The sequence below is a fragment of the Aphis gossypii genome, unplaced genomic scaffold (genome assembly GCF_020184175.1).
Source record: "Aphis gossypii isolate Hap1 unplaced genomic scaffold, ASM2018417v2 Contig00211_ERROPOS273001+, whole genome shotgun sequence".
In the NCBI taxonomy this organism is placed as follows: domain Eukaryota; kingdom Metazoa; phylum Arthropoda; class Insecta; order Hemiptera; family Aphididae; genus Aphis; species Aphis gossypii.
Genome location: NW_026083028.1, coordinates 29026 through 50382, shown reverse-complemented (window position 1 = coordinate 50382; position 21357 = coordinate 29026). Strand labels below are relative to the sequence as shown.

Sequence of the window (21357 nt, the reverse complement as noted above, 5' to 3'; positions counted from 1 at the left end):
ATAATGTAATATACTAATACACATATATGTTTAATTGGATAAATAAAGAAAAAATGTAATACTTTTTTTTTGTGTTTAATAAGTAGGTATGGCTGCGTTAAATCCTAATAAATAGACGGTCGGTAAAAGTAAAATAATAAATGGGACATTTTCTGCGTTATACTATATAACCGTATTAATCAATGATATTGTAGATACATCAGCTATGTACCTATAATAATTATTATATGTTTTATTTTTACACAGAAATAAAAATATAATCAACTGGAATTACTACAAGGCTACACCCTTATTATTACTGTCATTGAAGACTGAAGAGAGAAAATCTGCAGTTATAATTGCCTTATAGGCGCAATTAGTTTAAAATATTAGTAATAAATATATTATTACCACAAGTAGGAATACTCGTTTTTTAAAGCTAACCAGATTATTCCAATATCCTGCAGTGATTAGATAGTGTAGCGAAATTAGCGAGAAAAGAAATCCTGGTGAATTTCTTTGTGTAAAATTTGAAAACAAAAACATCTACTCTGCAAGTAGGTAAATCGAGTCCGTGAATTATTTTTTAAAATCCTCCCGCGCTGCTCGCTCGCGTGTGATTATAGATAATTTATAGATAGCTGTATTATTTTAAGTCGAAACTGACCTTCCATTCGTGATATAGTATTCTTCTGTAACACCCATTATTGCGTTGGCTTTCTATTGACCCGTGTACGATTACGATTCGGCAACGATCCGCGTGTGGTACGTCAGGGATGGCATGAGAGTCGTTTAATAGTGTATAATATTGTATGCAATAAAATTTTCAAAGCGATTTTCTTGATTTCGGGGTAAAATGTCTCGAGGATTTGAATAATGTCGCACCGACTAACGGATTGGAAACGGCAGTATTACAGCATCAGCCACAGAATCGGCGTGGTCCCCTCTCCATATCGGAAGACAGAAAGTCATAATTTATAATTAAAATAAGAATAAATACACAGCAGCAGCGCGACCGTATGTATAACGACCAACGGCGTATAAATGTTTCGGTCCGGTTATCGGGCCATACCGCTGTCAACCGGATAATTATAGAAGGTTGCCAAGAAGTGTTGGGCAAAATAAAAAATAAAATGAAAGTATAATCTTATTAACGATGACGGATCGATGGAAATGATTAGCTTACAGACGTCATGTGTATAAAACGCGTATATACCACGACTCGTGTGCGCTGCAGAGAGAATATAGCCACCTCATCGGAAGCTTTGTTCGAGTGAAAAACGATACTGTGTTTTATCGTGGGTGGTGAACGTATATATAATATAATAATATAACGTAGTTTTATATGAGTACTCGGAACCCGGCAGCAACTTGATTTGAGGAAGAAGAGCGAAATGTTTATGTTTACACACCATTATATATTATATAGGTACCTATACTAAATAATTATAAAAGTATAAACTGTTTTAATACATTTCAGTAGACTGTATTTAAGATTTATCACTGTGCCATAAAATTTTTTAAAAACTCTAGAACGATAATTTATATCCTTTGACTCAGTCCGACTCAATAACGAAATCGTTATATTATTATGTTTAAGTATATTAGAGTTATGTAAATTTGAAAATTTCGATCTAATATTCTATACATAGCGCCGATTAGTGAAAATTGTAGTGTAACTTTGTGTATTTTGTTTTTCATATTACACCCAGCGTTACAATAAATTCCATGTACATTTTACCATTTTAATAATAATATGATATATAGTACCCAATAAAATTTAAGTCTACTAACGTCAAAATTTATCTACAATTTAAAGACACTACAAGACGTAAAAATTATTATTAGACATTATAGCCTCCAAATGTCTCATTGATATCAATCATATTAATGATTATATCATATTATAAAATACCATTAATGAAGTCTCTTTGAATATTGTTTATTATTTATTCGATATCATAAAAATATCAAATGATGAAACTATTTTTAAAATACTTCCAGAGTTCCTGCTGTTTAAAGTTAATAGTTTACTATGGTATTTATATACTTTACTAATACTGTACTACTGTAGCAATATACTGATGATACATTGATACTGTAGTTATAGCTATAAAACTTACAACACAAATTATTGACAATTAATAAAAAAGAAATTTTAATTGTTGGATATATAATTTTTTAATTCAAAATTTTATTTTTTATTTAATATTTAAATATGAAGGTCTGATACAGTGATCCATGATATCCAGAATAAATAGTAAATTTAAACTTGAAATATATTTTTTAATTTTACAAAAAATGTATTTAGGAAATTCTTAATAGTGATCCGTCAGAACTTTTTCGATAGCATGTATTTATTATGACAGTAAATTATATTCTATTCTAGTAATTTCAAATTAAATTGTGTTTATTATATATCAATAATTCAAGGTTATTTAATCAAAAACTTAAACGAAGAAAAATAAATTGAATATTATATAATATCTATTATAAATTCGTATATATTACTAACATTAAACCAGAATGTAACGATGGACAGTTTGGCACAAGTATAATAATTTTTTCTTGTAGATTTTAATGATTATAATATGCATTTAGTATATACATAATTTGTGTAGTATATTATGCACGGATAATGTTGAGTGTTGTTTATTTTATTAACAAAATTGTAATTCATAAACACTTAAATAAGTTTATGGCCACTAATAAATAATTATGTTCAACCAAATCAACAACTTTATTTACTTTACTTAATTGGTACATTTAATTTCAATATTCTTATAAGACACAGGTCTTTAATACAGTGCAACTAATATTTAATTCTGTCATAACTTAATTTATTAAATAAAAAAAGGATTTGTCAGACAATTAATCGGCGAAAAAATGTCAGTGCCTACAGAAATCGGCGATCTTCCCAACGTCAGTTGTCCCATGGACCCGAGATTCCAAAACACAAATGTTTCGCGTTATTGCTTCATTCATTACGTAGACTACCATAGGTGTTTACATCTATTGGGCAAAGACAACTCTAGCTGTGAAATTTTCAAAGATATTTATCAGAGAATGTGTCCAAATAATTGGATAAACACTTGGGATCAAAGAAGAGAAAAGGGAAATTTTGCAAGAGATTGCAAAACTGAACTTGACTGATACGCGAAAAGTATAATACAAATAAAATTAATATTAATAAATAAATGTTCCGTTTACTATTGAAATTATTTGTAAGTTTGTAGGTATTACTTAAACTCGTATAGTATATATATGGTTTATAACTAATTTTAAATAACAAATGTATACTGGAAGTTATTGGAAGTCTGGAATTCGAACAAAAAAAAAAAACAAATTTGATGCTATTTATGTATTAAAAATATCAAGTATTTTAAAAATTACCCGGAAATAATAATAAAAAAATTATTGATTAACTTTATTAATTAGATTAAACAAATCAATTTTGTTTTTAGTAATACTTCAAATTGATTTATCCTAAAAACATGAAACATTCCACTATTATCTAAATTATTATTTTTTATACATATAGAATTTTCAATATATTAAGATTAATATTAATTACAAGACTAAGATTAGTTACAAAATCCGTTTAACATTTTAATGGACTTTAATTTCTATGAAACTTTAACGAATACTAATAATGTATACACAAAACGTATACGTATAGTGAATAAGGGATATCTTGTAAGAAAATATTTATTATGATAAATTACATATTTCGTGTCCTCGTTCTAAATTAAAGTAGCGATATTTTTCAGACAAAATACATATATACGCGTTGCATGACGATATTACACTACATAATAATTAACTATTAAGGGGGAATATCTGTTAATTTTTTTTTTGATTAAATGGTTAAATTGAGAACATCTATAGCTAAAGCTTGGTTTAAGACAAAATTAAAAAAAATTTTGGTGAATTTTTTCCTTAGTAAATAGTGTATAAAAATGAAAATTTTGCATTTTTAGTTCCTTTCCATTGGTCTATATATTATAGCTAGGAATCTGTAACTTTCAATATTTAATCTAGATATGTTGTTTGGTATACTATCGTTGGCCGATTTTTGATATATATATTTTTTTATAAGTTAAGAACGTTCAAATTTACCTCTTAGTTTAAAATTGGTCATTCTTGAACATTTTTTTTATCATTTATAATACGAAAAAAAACTCAACGACACTATACCGGTATTACTATTTTGAATCTGTATCATTTTTTAAATCAAAAATATTTTAATTATTGAGTGATTTAGAAAGGAACTAAGATTTGGTGTTTTTAAATTTTTGGCTCCTTCTCTTATATCTGACGCACGTATGCAAATGCGCGTGCAGTATGACTAGTGACTACCGCCGCGCTAAGCGCTGCGGCGCTGCCGCACTACACTTCAACAGTTATCATTAATTAGTTTTTAAAACGTATTAACACTCTTCGCTATAAATCAATCTAGATGATCAAATACACTTATAAAAAAAATGTTGTTGTGCATTCAAATACATAAACAAAACACGATACCTAGTACCTACCTATTATTATTATGATAATTTTCTATTCTTTCGAACGGCACAGTTGTTTCTTAAATTAAACGATTTATACTAAATATAATTAGTCATTACCTAAATACTATTGGCTGGCTATACCGAGTTATTTTTCTCAACCATGTTCCCTAACTGGCTAACTTCGTAGTATATATAATATATATACCTACCCGTCGGTCGTCGGTTGTTGTACGAGTTAGATTGTTCTGTTTTAATTATTTTTTAAATTTTATGAACTTTTTTTTTAACATCTATCTATATAATATATATAAATGTGTCGTGTCACGGTGTTTGTAATTGCACTTCTCCGAAGCAGCTAGACCAACTTAAATGAAAATTTTTTTGTATGTTCATGGTTAGTATGAAAATAGGTGATTAAGTATATTTTATCTTCCTACTTCCTACACCCACCCCCTTCTATTTTTTAATCACGGTTTTTATATTTTAGTATGAAGGCACGCGGTAATGAGATGGTGGTATCTCGGAAGACCGGTCTCATCGGCGTGTGATTAGGATATCAGCCACACGGCCTGTTAGTGTTTGTCCGCGTCTACACTGCAGAAGCGGTGGAGACGTTAATGCCATACCTATATCATTAAAAAAACGCGTAGCCGCAATAGACGACGGAATAAATATCATCACGCGAGTGTGTTATTATTACTTGTGTCCCGAAAACCGGTCGCTCTTCGGTGGTAATTGACTACCATGCAATTAATAATACAATATTATAACACGTACCTATGTAATGCACCGGCCTACTATAAGGGTGCGAGTTATAGCAATAGATAGGTACCTACGTGCGGCACGCTGTTAACGAATTAAAGTATAAAAAGGTATAATGGTAATTACGGCCTGGATTTTTCTTGAGCACGGCTGAAATGCGTCCCCATCAAAAATGTATAAAGGTGAAATCATTATCAATAATTTTAGTACTTTCGATTTTATAAAAATGATTAGGTATGTTAAAACTTGTTAATATTACAAAATACATATACCAAAACAATATAGTTTTACCAATAGGCAATAACGACGATATTTTTATACAGTTACAATTACAAATGCAATAATACAACAATATAATATAAAAATAATTTTTTCCGGGAAAATCCCCCTTCTAGGAACAATATATTAAAAGTATGAATAGTAAACAATGTAGCAAATAAATTAAAGAACTTTTTATTAAGCAATTTTTTTTTTATCATTCTTAATATTCAAAATATAAAAATACATATACCTACTTCAAAATCCAACGTCGTATATTAACACTTATAAATATTACGTTTTGTAAAACATATACAATGAATATATATTATATAAGTAGGGTCGTAGGGACCATATAATTGTAGTTGTAGGTACCTAAACTTTAAATTGTTACAAAGTAATCAATTATTTGGTTGATTATTATAACTTGATTCGTGTTTTAACAGCGATAATATTATACCTATAATAACGTGTTCAGAGCATATTTACATTACAGTGGTGGCGAAATTATAACGTCGATCGACTCGAACGTATTTTTAAAATAATTATGGCTTGCTAAATAATAATATACCTAAATAAATAATGACTGTTGATAATGTTTCAACAGCTTGGATTTCACCATCTTGTTACTTCTTTAAATAATTTTTTTGTTTTTTATAAATGTTAAACTGTTCTGAATCGTATAGTTTCCATATAATTTTCTTAAAATTTATACTTGTATAAAATGTACGCAAAAACCCGGTATAAAATGAAATATTATATAATGGAAATCGAAATTCAAACGAAAAACCGCGTCGTAGATAATATTGTATGTATTATATTTAATATATGTGTGTTATAAACTTATAAATACGTTTTTTTCGAACAAACACAATTGGACTGCAATTATGGTGAACTCTGTCCGTCGACAAACATCATCCAACACTATATAGTATAAGGGATTATTAAAAGAAGCGAAACTGATTTCAAAACTGTTAAATAGGTCAGACATCTGCAGGTATTAATATGTATGGATATAATGTACAGTCGGGTATATGCATACTTCGTATAATGATATAATATACCAAACGTAGTACCTAGAGATCGGCGGTTGCCTTTGATGAGAAAATAATGCGTACCTATCTAAAATATATCTATCCCGAACGTCGCTATAAAAGTAATAAGACGCAGTAGATATCGTCTTATAGTTTTATGAAATTCAATGCCTACATAATAACAATTGATGCCGTTTGGGATATGCGTTTTCGGAAAACACATTCATGATCCCTCTCGAATCGAGATTAATAACTACATAAAGAGATTATACCGTCGTTATAAGAACCTCTGAATAGAAAAAAAAACATTTCACCGTTATAAATTACATTGACAGCCAACAAACTGCGTCGTAGTTTCAGATTTCGGAAAAAACACATAAACAAAAATAAAAAGGTTCTTCTATACACATGGATGGAATTGTCCAAACAAGGGTAGGTATGTCGACAATATATTACTGACATAAATTGGAAAGTATAATATGTGTTTTGTGTTATAATAACTGTATGCGGGTTACCGGCTGTCGTGTAACGTATTTATTCTTTTTATATTATAAATAATAGAGTTTCAAAAACCTTTTTATATAACCTGTACTCTGTAGCATGTACCGAGAAACTTGTCTTAATAAAATTCGTTATTGAAATACTTGAAAAGAATGCGCATTCGTATTTATTTGTTTGAATTATAAGTAATGTGTTGTAGCGATGCTCGAATTCACGATTATTGGCTGCAGTTGTTGGAAAATAATTCTTTCGTTCAAATAATTATATACTTAGACAATTTTATATTTTGATGCTTATGCAAGGGCGTATTCGAGGGAGGCGAAGGGGGCAGGTTAAAATTATCAACTATCATGCGGGCCAAAAATTACAATTTAGAGTTTTAGGAACGCAAATGTATACCCTGCGTACCACAAATGACGCCCCTGGTGGAACAAATTTGTATATTATAATTTATAATTCTAGTTGTGATACAACGCAAAGTTTTATAGATTATAATATATAAACCTTGTGTACAACGATACAATAAATTATATGCAGTGAAGGGTTAAATTGAAACATTTAGATATATACCTATTATACCTAGTACCTACGTTATATGCAAAACATGCATTTTTGTATAAAATATGCGCTTATGTACAAAATATGAAAATAAAATTTCTAATATTATTTATTTAAGTATAATCGATGGATTATTTACCGCATTTAATTGCTTTTAAAAATATGAATATGCATTATATGCAAAATCCGGTCTTTATAATAATGAGTACCTACTACCTATAATGACTAATGACTAGAGAAATATAGTGGTGTTTCCTGGATTTTTAAATTAATCGTTAAATTGTTCTTAAACAATTATTGTTATTTTATTACTTACATTGATAATAAATACTATCAAATATTTTAGTTATACAACTTAAAAAATGTGTATCATTATAAGAAATAACTAAAACATTAAAAAGGTATGTAATAGTGGGTATACTGCAGTAGTGCAGTATACCACTGTCGAGTGGGTGTAAAATGCTTAAATTTGAACTTAATAAATAATAAATAATAATACATTATTGTGTACGAAAAACGATTCTGAGTGAAGATGTTCAGCGCACATCTCCTTATATTTCGTTATATGTTTTTTTTTATGTATAATATTTTATACCTTTTAATCATCTTTTTTTCTTACTTTTATTATCATAGTAGGATGATATAATTTTTTAAGTATTGTATTTATTATATTGTTCTTACAGTATAGAATATTAAGTTATGTATATTTTTCAAGAAATGAACGGGAGTATTTTAATCCCGTTTTTCTAGAGGGATATTTGCTAGTAGTAGAGGTAGCTATAGTTATTTTTAATTATAACAAAAATCTAAAATTATTTGATAGTAAATCGTTATTTTACGAGTGAATTTTGGATTTCGTACAAATTTAAACTTAAGATAAATTTTTTTTAATCGACAAACGTTCAAGTTCTTTTGTAATTATTGTAAGCTAAATTTATGGATTAAATTTCAATTCTTAGCTACTTATACAAATGTTATTATAAATTTTAACTACAGAATAATTTGAAAATATTCATGATTTTGACTAATTTTTGTCAATATTTGTACTTAAAAGGCTAATAAAAAAAAGTTGTGGCTATGTATTCCTATAATTTTTAAATCGCTATATTTTAACTTGGCCAAAAAAATGTATATATATAAAAAAAACTTAACAAAAACGAATATTTCAAATGACTATAAATAACCTTAAAATAAGCGAAATATTTATAAAATTAAATTATAAACTGGTATATAACTGGTGAAATTTTCAAGTACCTACCTACGACGTATACTTTTTGAATAATAACAAATATTTAAAATCGTTTAAGTATAAATTATTATATCGTTACGCGATTTCGTATAAATCTAAAATAACATTTTTTATTTTTCATTAAAATGTAAACTACCTTTTTCACCAACTAATTTAGAATATATACTCTAGACTGACAAATCATTTCCGTTCAGAATCGTTTTTCGTTTACAATGATACCTCTCATTGCCCATTGGATTCAAATTTAATAGGTACCTACCTACATAAATTATAGTGACTATTAGGAATTTAGGTATACAGCAGAGCGTTACTCACTTGATCACTCTTTAATTTTAAGTTTATATTCCGTACCTAATTTACAGTTAACGATTTTAAATTGAACGACAAACTGATACCATGTTTAATACACACTCTTATAGGAAATACACAAGTATAGGCTGTTTATAATGAAATTATATTGAAAAATAAATACCTATAAAAAAAAATGTCAAGCTAACGGCCGGATGTAGGTATTGTATAATGTATAATATACATTATACAAACATGCAAAGATGGTAGGTACGCATTATTATTTCGTGTATCAGGTACCTATTTGAAAATTGAACATTACAGCAGCAGCCAGCAGGATATTAAACCGATGGGACATAAAATTTTTTCTAAATCTGGAGTGGATTCACAAACACGGCGTTTTTGTTAACACAAATGGACATAATATATTATATATAAATATCAGTAAGTATTCTCTAGTGAATTTTTCGGGGTAAAAAATAACCTTAACAAATTTAATAATACAATGTACTTATATTTTATAATCTCCGTGTCGAATTGATATGTGTATCGTCTGTAATGTGGCTAGACAACAAATGACCATTGAAAATTGAATCAGATACTCTATATGATAATACGGGACTGTCTACGATAAGAAACACGACATACATATTATTATACCCCCGTAATCATAGTGGTTGCCTACACATATGCTGCCAGGTTCTTATTGAGTATATTTTGTTGCCAGTGTCAGCCTGCTTCACTGTTGTCATTCTTATTTCACATTTCAAAATTTTAAATTAAATTGTTGCTTGTCAATTAACTTATATACTACTATTTTACATTTGTGTTTATGTAATATAATAAACACTCGTTGTCTCGTTATAGAAAATGTAAAAAGACTGAAAACAGTGCAGTGGTGATTTGACAATTTTATTTAATAGGGGTAAACCTGAGACTAAAATATACCATCCATCTGCAAAAATTTGATATTTCACTAAATAAAAAATCTGTTTGACTTAGTTATTAGTATTTATACTTTAATATTATAATGTATTAATATTTATTTTACTCATAATACAGATTAAAAAATATTAAAATCTGTCAGGATAAATAATAATTAAAACAAGTTAATACATTAAAGATAGCTATAGGTAAGAAAGAGATTTAAACAGTCCATAAGTTACTAATGTATCATGATATATGATAGATATATTAAAGTGTATTATTTATATATTTATTACATAGTGTAAAATGAATAATAAAACTAGTAAGTACTAGGTACCTAATTTACAAGTTCATACTTTATTTTAATTTTTGCGACATTGAGAATGTTATCAGTCGAGACGATAATTGTTTATAGCAACTGGTTATTATAGAAATTGGTTGATATGTAAAAATTAAAAAAAAATTAATAAAAGAAAAATATATTTTATGTTTATTGTAAGTAAATTAAATTTACTTACAGTTTAATCCTCTTCTCTTCGTGTCTAATACCTAATCGGGCTAATCGACATCGGCATTTTTATGTCAACTGTATTTAGTAGTACCGATGTATCTGCACGTAGTGTAGATAAAATATAGTTTTTTTTATTCCCCTTTAAATTAACATGCTTTTTTTATATTCATCTGTCTTATTAACGTTTTTAAAAGAGAATTTTTGTATATTTCTCGGTATTTTTGTTTATTTATCAATTGTCTCTTTAGTTTACATATTTGTTTATTTTTGGCATAAATAGTTTTCTGATAATATCTTATTTTATTTTTAAATTTATTAGTTTTATTTGTATACTCATTTAAATTGTGACTGGGGTTTTTTAATGAATTACATAAAACCATACATTAATAAAAATTTTATATTGATTTTTTAGGATTTATTTTATTTTATCAAATGGACTATGATAATTTAAACATCATTTAATATTTAATATTTTTTTAAGATCACTATCAAAATCAGTTTGTGATTTTCCAAAGTTAAAAGATCTAGGTTTATGCGCTGGAATTCTTTACATATTTTTTTCTGTAATAACATAAAAATTATTTTCAATGGCAACTAATGATATAATATTATAAATTATAATAATTAATATGTATAATTTGTAACCACATTTACAGCTTGCTATTTTTGGACTCCATCACTTAATCCACTGTTGGGATAAAAATATGTTTATCATTATACACTGATGTAAGTTCCTGAGTCTGTATATCAATATTTTTATTTATATCTATTTAAATTTAATAATAATAACAATACAAATATATCTAGAATTGTCCTGTAATTTAATGTATTATTTGTATTCAACCCGGGGTTTATTGGACTCCATCCTGACACTGAGTGTAAAAAATTGCACGCTAGTGGGAAGAGAGAAGAGCAGTTCATCCAATAAGATTGCTTTTTGTTCGACATTCGGTAATGAAACCCCCTCCATGACCACCGACAACTGACAAGAGTTTGTCGGTATTGGATCTACGCGTCTCCGCTATCAGCAGTCAGTTCTCTGGAACATGTACTACCAGTTACACGAAGACATAATATGTGTCGCTCCGTCTTTCACGCATCAATAAACGTTCGTTGTTAAATTATTACAATAATTGGATAAATAATTTTGGTGTCTTAAGCTACAATTGATCCACATTTAATCGAATGATAGCCTTTAAAGGATAAGAATCTATTCATTAAACAAGAAATATTACCGGTGAGTACCTATCAAATGTTTATTTAAAAACAAATAAATAGGATTTTACTAATAAGTTGTAATGATATTCGTCGCTCGTCAAGTTAACTTAACTATACACGTGATATAAGTTTATTATTTTAATTTTTGACCTTCTTCGTATTCTGCTTACTTAAAGGACATCACAACATGACATTTTTTTTTTAAAATTTTAAGTTTATTGATGTATTATTGTAATCAACACAATGAAAAACGTTTTGATAAAAATCAAAAGTTAAAAAAATGATTACCTGATGATTCAATGATATAATGAGAGTTGATAAATAGCCGCGTGACGACATACCGGCAACGACTAAGCAGCTACCCGCGTTTTATGTGTAAATGTAGTCAGATTAACACAATGATTTTAACAACTTAAAATAGTATTTCAGAATTTTTTTTATAATACCAAGTATATTTATGTGCTTAAGACGACGGGTGTAATTTAAAATTAAATATATTATCTTGATGTTGAATACATATTATAAATTATTATTTAGTAAAATGAATGAGTTCGCGATCCATATTGCCACACATTTTACTAAATTTACGATATTAGTTCTATCTAATATGAAAAAACTAGAAAGTATATATCAAAATTATAATCCCACTACTGTCTAAAACATAAAAAACACTTAAGGCTACACAAATAAAAATTTTAAAATATTATATTTTAATCTAGACTCTTTGGCACGTAAAACATACGTCTGACTTCGGCTCTATGACGTCAATCGCATGTTTTCAGACATCTATATCTAGATATAGATAGATAGATCGCCTTATCTCATTGAATAATTAATGTTCAAGTTTTAGACTCACACCATATTTCTTAGATAATGACTTACTTACTTTATGTCCTTTAAATCATGGTCTTAATTCTGGCGATTTTTATGGGATGGGGGGACTTTATTTTATGGTGATATACCGTATACTTAAATATACTTAGAGAATAAATATACCTAATAAATACATTTTGAATTTTTGAGGGGTGGCAGTTGCTCTTCCTCATACCTCCAGTTTAAGGACCTTAGAGGTTTTTAAGGACCAGCAGGCTGTAACTACGGCTATCTGGTAATAGCAGTTAGGAGTGACTAGGGATAAACTTACAATATTATAGATATATTGGGATTAGGTAGTTAGGTTATTCTTATAACAAATATATCGTAGGACTTAGTTGATGCAAAAATCATACCAATCTGCAAAGAATTATTTCTGTACAAAAGTTTGTTTTAAAAAATGTGTTACAGTCTTACAGGCTCTCACAAACTAAATTGGACTTAACATAATTGTAATTTCAAATACCTAAGTAGGTGTAAATTATGTTCTAGAACTAACCGTCCTCAATTCTTATATATTCTCAAGGTCGATTTCGTCGCCTCTTGTAACCATGCACCTAGAAAAAATGATCTCCCCCCCCTGGTTGCGCTACTTCCGCGCCCAACCAAGTGATCACGATCATTATCCCGCCAACAATCTGTTATCATTTGTTATTATAAACCAGTTATCACTGAATATATATTTATTATTATTATTTATTTATTTTTTATATTTAAATTTATAATACCTATGTTAGTATGTAGGTGATTAATGATTATGGTGTAACTATTAATGAAAATATTTTTATGTACATAATGTAACACATACAAATGCGTTTTTATATTCGTTGATCCTCTTTATGTGAAGTAATAAAAGGGTTAGGTTAAACTATGTTACGCAACAGTTCTTACAGTTTATAAAAAAACCAAGATCATATTTTAGTTTAGGAATGTAATTGAAATCTCATCAAATTTAAACATAAAATAACCCTTGTTTTTTCCTCCAGATATTCACTCCCTTCTCTCTCAACAGAAACTGTTGTTGCTCGATTCTCATTATTCATTAATAAATGTGAAAACGGATGCAAATGGTAATGCAATTCCTATAACTTTCCTGTTTTTGATTATTATAGTTGTGAACTATTATCATTTACATGTATATTATAGGTAATTTATATTTACTATTTTTTGTCAATACTGGCTCAATCAAAGATACTTATATCGATTAAAGTTTAACGTATAAATTATTCCTAATTCTAATTAATAACATCATGGCATATAAGTAAATTTACGACAAAATACAAACTTATATTTTACTTAAAATAAAAATATTTCAGCGCTATTATACATACCTAATTAACATACCTCTATAGCTCACCCAAAACGTATTTGTGTATTCTCTATATACTACCATATTCGTGACATTCTTGTACTTAAGTGTCGAAAAGGAATTTACAATATAATAAAAATTATTTTTGTTCGTTGCACGCTGCATGATATCATCCTGTATGCTGTGATTATGACTAAACCAATTTAATATAGTGTATATTGTCATTTTATAGGTCAAGAAATGGGCCTTGATGGGGCAAAGGCGTTAATGATTTTTATTCTTTTCGCGTTAAGGCTTCAACAGACTTACGCAGACATTAAAGTGGGTAACGCCATCAACGTATTTAATCGTTATGGATACCTTAGCATAAGTATGAGAGTGGTCCCCGGAAATGACCCTGATCATTCATGGATATTCAGAGAACCCACGGTAGACGTGTTTATGAACTTACCGGAAAAACAAAGGTAAATAGAAAATTGGTGTTGAATAAATTACGTAATTATAAATATATTAGTGACTAGTGTGATTAATATATTATATTAAAATGCTTATTGTATTTAAATCTAAAAAAATAATGTATGTTTACTTTATTATTATAGTCTCAAAAGAAATATCGGAGAAGGAGGTGGTCAAGTCTTCCAAGGGAACTTCCACATGGAGTTTTGTGATAATGTAAAACAATTATTGCAAGCCTATTTTAGAGATTTTTCCATAGAAAGGCTGGAGAAACCGTGGCAAGCGTTTACAGGCAGTTGGTCCAAAGTTACGTTGGCTAGAAATTTAGGTTTGTTGGATACTTATATACATTTATACACATGAAATATTACTAGAAATAAGTCAAAACCGTTAATTAAAAAATTACTTACGATGAACCTATAATAGTATAAAGTGCATTTTTATTCCAGCATAAATATAGATACAATAAAATGAATTGATCTGGTTTATTTCAAAAGAATGCACTACAATATCATCTACCTTTGTGTATTTTATTCATTATTAATTATTATTTATTATATACCCACTAATCATCGATGTGTATAATATTTCAATGCAGGTTTAGACGTGTCTTATGTAACCGGAGATCATTGTTATGTTCTTGTCAGGGTGGCTAGGCATAGGGAGACTGCTAATTTAGTAATGGATAATAGCTATGACCTTCACGAACCAGTGGCCAAACAGGTGGCCTCTGTTAATGTCAGTGATAGTTTGTCGGTTATTGAATTCGTCAGGAGTTTTGGATCTCATTACGTGACTACATATGTCACAGGCAATTCTCTCTATCAGGTATGCATTCATTGTTTTGTGTCCTACAGATAATCTATTGACAATTAAAGCCTAACACAGTTAGTTGATTACGACAGGCGTGGATCCAGTAATATATTTTTGGTAGGCCCGTAAATTTAAACACAAAAGATAATACAGCATAAAATTATGATTGAATGTAGAATATAAATTGTTTTGTTACTCTCCATGCACGATTATTAATTATATAGTATATATATATAATAAATTCTAAAACGTATAATAAAAATTCTAAAATAATAAATGCATAATATATTCAAAATTAAAATTATGATTTTTGAAAATTTTGGGTTAGCCCGGGCCCACCCATTGGATCCACGCCTGGATTATGATATAATGACGCGCGATAGTATTACAAGGCATTCGTAGTAAAACTATTGCTCAAGAAAGCTTATTATTAAATCTGCACAAAATTTTTACCAATTACCTAGAGGTTACCACATGTATTCAATTTTACTATCTGAACTCTTGACTGATATTTTATGGTATTTTATTTTATCAGATTTTTTATTCCTTTACCTAAAAAATAAATTTTAAAAATTAAACATTTATCAATCAAAAAAAGTTTGAAAATTACCATTCTAGAATATTTTTAATATTTCTAATATATTCTATTAATTATATATTCACCAAATATTTTATAATACGATTCACACAAACGTGTGAAAATAATTTATCAATATTTAATTTTTCTTTACGTAGAAATATTATAATTAATAAATAATAATTTAAAATTACCATTAACAATAGAATAAGATTTTCATTGAATGCTTTATTAAAAAAAATATGTTATTGCAGTACTTAAGAAGCTAAGTAAACTTGAATTGGTTTTATCAGAAATGGTATTATAAAATACAAAACCAGCATTAAAAAGAAATTTAAATACGATTACTATATTACTTATTAAAGGTGTATTTACAGGGCAACAGAGTTAGAGCACAGCGTCCTTGACTGTACTTATACTGCTTCCTTACTACTATTTATCGTCTATTTATTTGTGTGGATGCATTACATTTTACAATAATTTTTAACTATAAAAAAAAAAAATACGTTACTTATACTTCATATTATTATTGATTTAACTAGATATGTGAACAAAATATTCTGTAATAATTATGTACGAAACTAACCTCATATATATATTATATATTAAGTTGATAATAAGAAGATATTAAGTATAAGAAATATATTATGTAGTTAAAATTTCTTTATACCATCCCCTCTTTAATTCGATTTTTCTAAATAATTCACTTCTACCTACATAATATTACTCATATATTTAATTCATATTAACTGCTTAGGTGTATGTATACGCTCCAAAATATTACAAAGTAATTAAAGAACGTTTAAAATCAAAAGGCGTGACAAAAATCTCTAACCAAGAGTTGATTGGATACTTTTCATCACGGTATGCAGAATATGTGGGTAAAATACAATCAGCTAGTGGTAATGCGACGGTTGAAAATTGGGCTAATCAAAGACTAAGAGTGAAATTGTTTGTGTTTGGCTTCGCCTCATTACTGAAATTACACGGAAACACAAAACTGTTAAGTGAACTAAATGGAATGTTAGGCAATGAAGCATTACTTAAGCTTGACTTAAAAACCTTGGCGCCGGCTTTTAAGGACATTCAAAAACGAGCTTGGTTCCATGAAGTAATGGATAATAATTTAAAATTATGGGAAGTTAATGTATAATAAAAATAATTACTCAAAACTCAATATTACAATGTATTTATTATAGTAGTTTTACTTATTTGTTAGTAAAGTACTTCCACTTTTTGCTCAAATTCAAAATCCTTATGTACCTAAAAACATTATTTGTATAAAATATCCTTTTACTATGTTTTCTTGTTGAGCAACAAGTATTGTATTATAAATAATTATTGTCATTAGTTTTTATTTAGTTACAAACAACAATTATTGACATTTGTTTTTTTATTGTCACACAGTATACTGATACAATAATACATGGTAATTAATATTAAAACTAAGACTAGACATGACATAACTAGTAATTATACAGTAGGTAATTGAAACAATTGAAACAAAAATACACATTTCATTTACCTTCTAATGCTAATTAAAAATATTAAATTATTATAAAATATTATATACCTACCTAATTATTGTTTAACATCACTAATGTAAATGACCTATATGTAAAGCTATTATTTTCCTAATTACTCTCATTGCTTCTCCGTTATTTAAATAGCTATTTTCTAACAATTTCAAACTTGAATTTTAAGATTACTCTTAGTGAGTGAGGGTATTTTGGAACAAGTGAAGTTTAGCGAATGGGCTAGTCCTATAGTAATTGTACCAAAAAAAAATGGTGGTATTAGAATTTGTGTTGATTGTAAGGTGACTATAAATAAATTTATACAAACACATCATTATCCCTTACCTAATACTGAAGATTTATTTGCAAGGTTGGCAGGTTGTACAGTGTTTTGTGTGTTAGATTATATTTGGATTGTATTACATGTTTTACAAGTGTTAATTTGAATTGATATTATAAAAAATATTTAGTATTATAAGGTTATTTGTTTTTATATGTTTGTATAATGTTCTTATTTAAAAAGGAGATGATGTAGTGATATGATATTGTATTATGATAAGTGATAACGATTTTGTATACCTACCTTAAATATTGTTATTATATTAAATAAAGTCAGTACTAGTTTAGAAGCGTCTGTGTTCACATTACCACCATAAAATATAACAGTACCTACTATCGATCAGTCTCTAAGTTTTGAACAGAAAAAATGGCATCTACTATTTTTAGTAAGTGATTGAATTGGTAAAAATTAGAATTTTAATGTTTAAATTTGTTTTTATAATTATTTAATCACTTAATTAAAAAAATTCTTAAGGAATATGTTAATTTTTTATTTAAAGAGAAGGAGCTCCAACCTCTATTTGGTATCAATACAGCACGGGAGTAGGGATATTCTGGATATCCATTACGTATTTATTAATCATAAAATATGTTTGTTTTACAAATTTACAATATTCAAATAATTAATTTGGGTACTATTCTTGAGAAGACTTAGGCACATCAACATACTTTTTAAATAATAATAACAATAACTTTAAACTACCTATATAATTATTTATGGAACTAAGTATACTAATATATTAGTATAATATTGTTGACTAATATAATATATACATATATTGTGCATTGAGATTTTTATGGCCTTTGACATTTCGTTTTTCGATTTAAATCAAAATAGGCCATAGGATATGTAAATTCACTGTACAGTGTACACGACGTTAGTAGCGTATAATATACCTGATATATAAATGTGAAAATAAAAACCTTTGAGTGATATGTTCTCGGAAACTACTGAACCGATCGTTATGATTTTATTTTAAATTGAAGAGCTCATTGCGGAGAAGATTTATGGCATTTGATTGATCTCTAACTTTAAAAACAAAGGAGTTGTACGCGGCTAACTATAAGGGCTATCCGAAGGACCACTCGGTGACATCTGAGAGCGAATAAAATAATAATAATGTTTTTTGCGAGGCGTGGGTAGGCAACTCAATAACCGACACCTTACAATAAATGGGTAGGCAATATGAAATGCACTACGAACAACGACGATAAGGGAATTAGGTGGAGATCACAGGAAAGGGAATGCAACAGTTTAGTTATTGGGAGGACACTGTGGTCCAATCTATCTGGTGCAATGACCACAGAGTTTACAGACTAGGGACACAACTGAAAATTAATAATACTACTAAAAGTCCAGGTACGACGATGGTCGGTGAGTAGTGTGGACGGACTATCGAACTCAACAAGCTGGGCGGTCTCTCACACAACGTATTAGTTGCTGGCGGACTTACGCGGTGACAATCTCAATGGTGCTGACATGATGGTGGAACAGCGTCACACAGTAGTCATAAGACGCCTATGGTGGATGAATGAATGAGGTGATAATGTGGCAAAGAAACTTACGAAGTACGTCGTGGTATAAGGTTTTTATTTTGTGTCTCCACAGTGAATAGATCACGGAAGAATAATAACAATAGTAACACAAGTTATTGCGCTCAATGCGACTTACAAAAATAACAAAAAACAAAAAAAAAAAAATGAACTAAAATAAGCTGCAATAGTGGAAGAAAGATCAAAACAACAAGTCAAAAGGTTGTATTATACATACTCAACATTTAAAGGTTAATGAATGGTTTTAGTATTGAATATTTGATATAAAAAATGAATAATTGATTAGAAAAAATAAAATGGATGTGGTATGCTTAAGGAACGTATTTACAATTAAAAAAAAAAATTTCATTAATTTTTTTTTAAAGTTCTAAAAAATATTTAATTCAAAACGTTGTATTATACATACACTACATTTTAAGCTTAATGTAATTGTTTTAGTTTCAAATGTTAGAAATAAAAAATGAGTTTTAAATTACAAAAATGAAAATGAATGTAGTATGTTTAAGTATATACTAACAATTAAAAATAATTTTTTATTATTTTTTTTTAAATTTTCTAAAAAAAGTTTTATTCAACAGGTTGGATTATATTTGATCTACAATTAATGCTTATTTTAATGGTTTTAGTTTAGAATATTTGATATGAAAAATAAATTTTTAATTAGCTAAATAAAAATGGATGTAGTATGTTTACGTACATACTATAAATTAAAAATTATTTTTTATTATTTTTTTTTTAAATTTTCTTAAAAAATTTTATTCAACAGGTTGTATTATACATACTCTACAATTAAAGCTTAATGTAATGGTTTTAGTATCGAATGTTTGAAATCAAAAATGAGTTTTAAATTACAAGAATGAAAATGAATAATGTATATTTACATTCACATTGATAATTAAAAAAAAAGATTTTATTTTTTTTTAAATTTCTTATAAATATTTTAAGCAAAAACTTATATTATACATACTCTACATTTAAAACTTAATGTAATGGTTTTAAAGTCAAATGTTAGAAATCAAAAATGAGTTTTAAATTACAAGAATGAAAATGAATAATGTATATTTACATTCACATTGATAATTAAAAAAAAAGATTTTATTTTTTTTTAAATTTCTTATAAATATTTTAAGCAAAAACTTATATTATACATACTCTACACTTATAACTTAATGTAACGGTTTTAGTTTCGAATATATGATATGAAAAATAAATTTTTAAATAGCAAAATGAAAATGGATGTAGTATGCTTACATAGATAATAATAATTAATAATAATATTTTATTAATATGTTTTTTAAATTTCTCAAAAACATTTTATTCAACAAGTTGTATTATATTTGATCTACAATTAATACTCATTTTTTTGGTTTTAGTTTTGAATATTTGATATGAATAATAAATTTTTAATTAGCTAAATAAAAATGGATGTAGTATGTTTACGTACATACTATAAATTAAAAATTATTTTTTATTATTTTTTTTTTAAATTTTCTTAAAAAACTTTTATTCAACAGGTTGTATTATACATACTCTACATTTAAAGCTTAATGTAATGGTTTTAGTATTGAATGCTTGAAATCAAAAATGATTTTTAAATTACAAGAATGAAAATGAATAATGTATATTTACATATATATTGATTATAAAAAAAAGATTTTACTTTATTTTAAATTTCTTATAAATATTTTAAGCAAAAACTTATATTTTACATACTCTACACTTATAACTTAATGTAACGGTTTTAGTATCGAATATATGATATGAAAAATAAATTTTTAAATAGCAAAATGAAAATGGATGTAGTATGCTTACATAGATAATAATAATTAATAATAATATTTTATTTATATGTTTTTTAAATTTCTCAAAAAAATTTTATTCAACAAGTTGTATTATATTTGATCTACAATTAATACTCATTTTTTTGTTTTAGTTTTGAATATTTGATATGAATAATAAATTTTTAATTAGCTAAATAAAAATGGATGTAGTATGTTTACGTACATACTATATAAATTAAAAATTATTTTTTATTATTATTTTTTTAAATTTTCTTAAAAAACTTTTATTCAACAGGTTGTATTATACATACTCTACATTTAAAGCTTAATGTAATGGTTTTAGTA

The 21357-nt window shown here is 27.2% G+C and overlaps 1 protein-coding gene across 1 annotated transcript; it reads left to right on the top strand.

The window, feature by feature from the left end:
* Window positions 1-14209: 14209 nt before the first annotated feature.
* Window positions 14210-16974, top strand: LOC114132228 (torso-like protein). Its single transcript, XM_027997630.2, has 4 exons — window positions 14210-14439; window positions 14575-14759; window positions 15030-15259; window positions 16579-16974. Exons 1-4 carry the CDS (start codon window positions 14216-14218, stop codon window positions 16972-16974), a joined length of 1035 nt encoding a protein of 344 aa, XP_027853431.2. The 5' UTR covers window positions 14210-14215.
* The last annotated feature ends 4383 nt before the right edge of the window (window positions 16975-21357 follow it).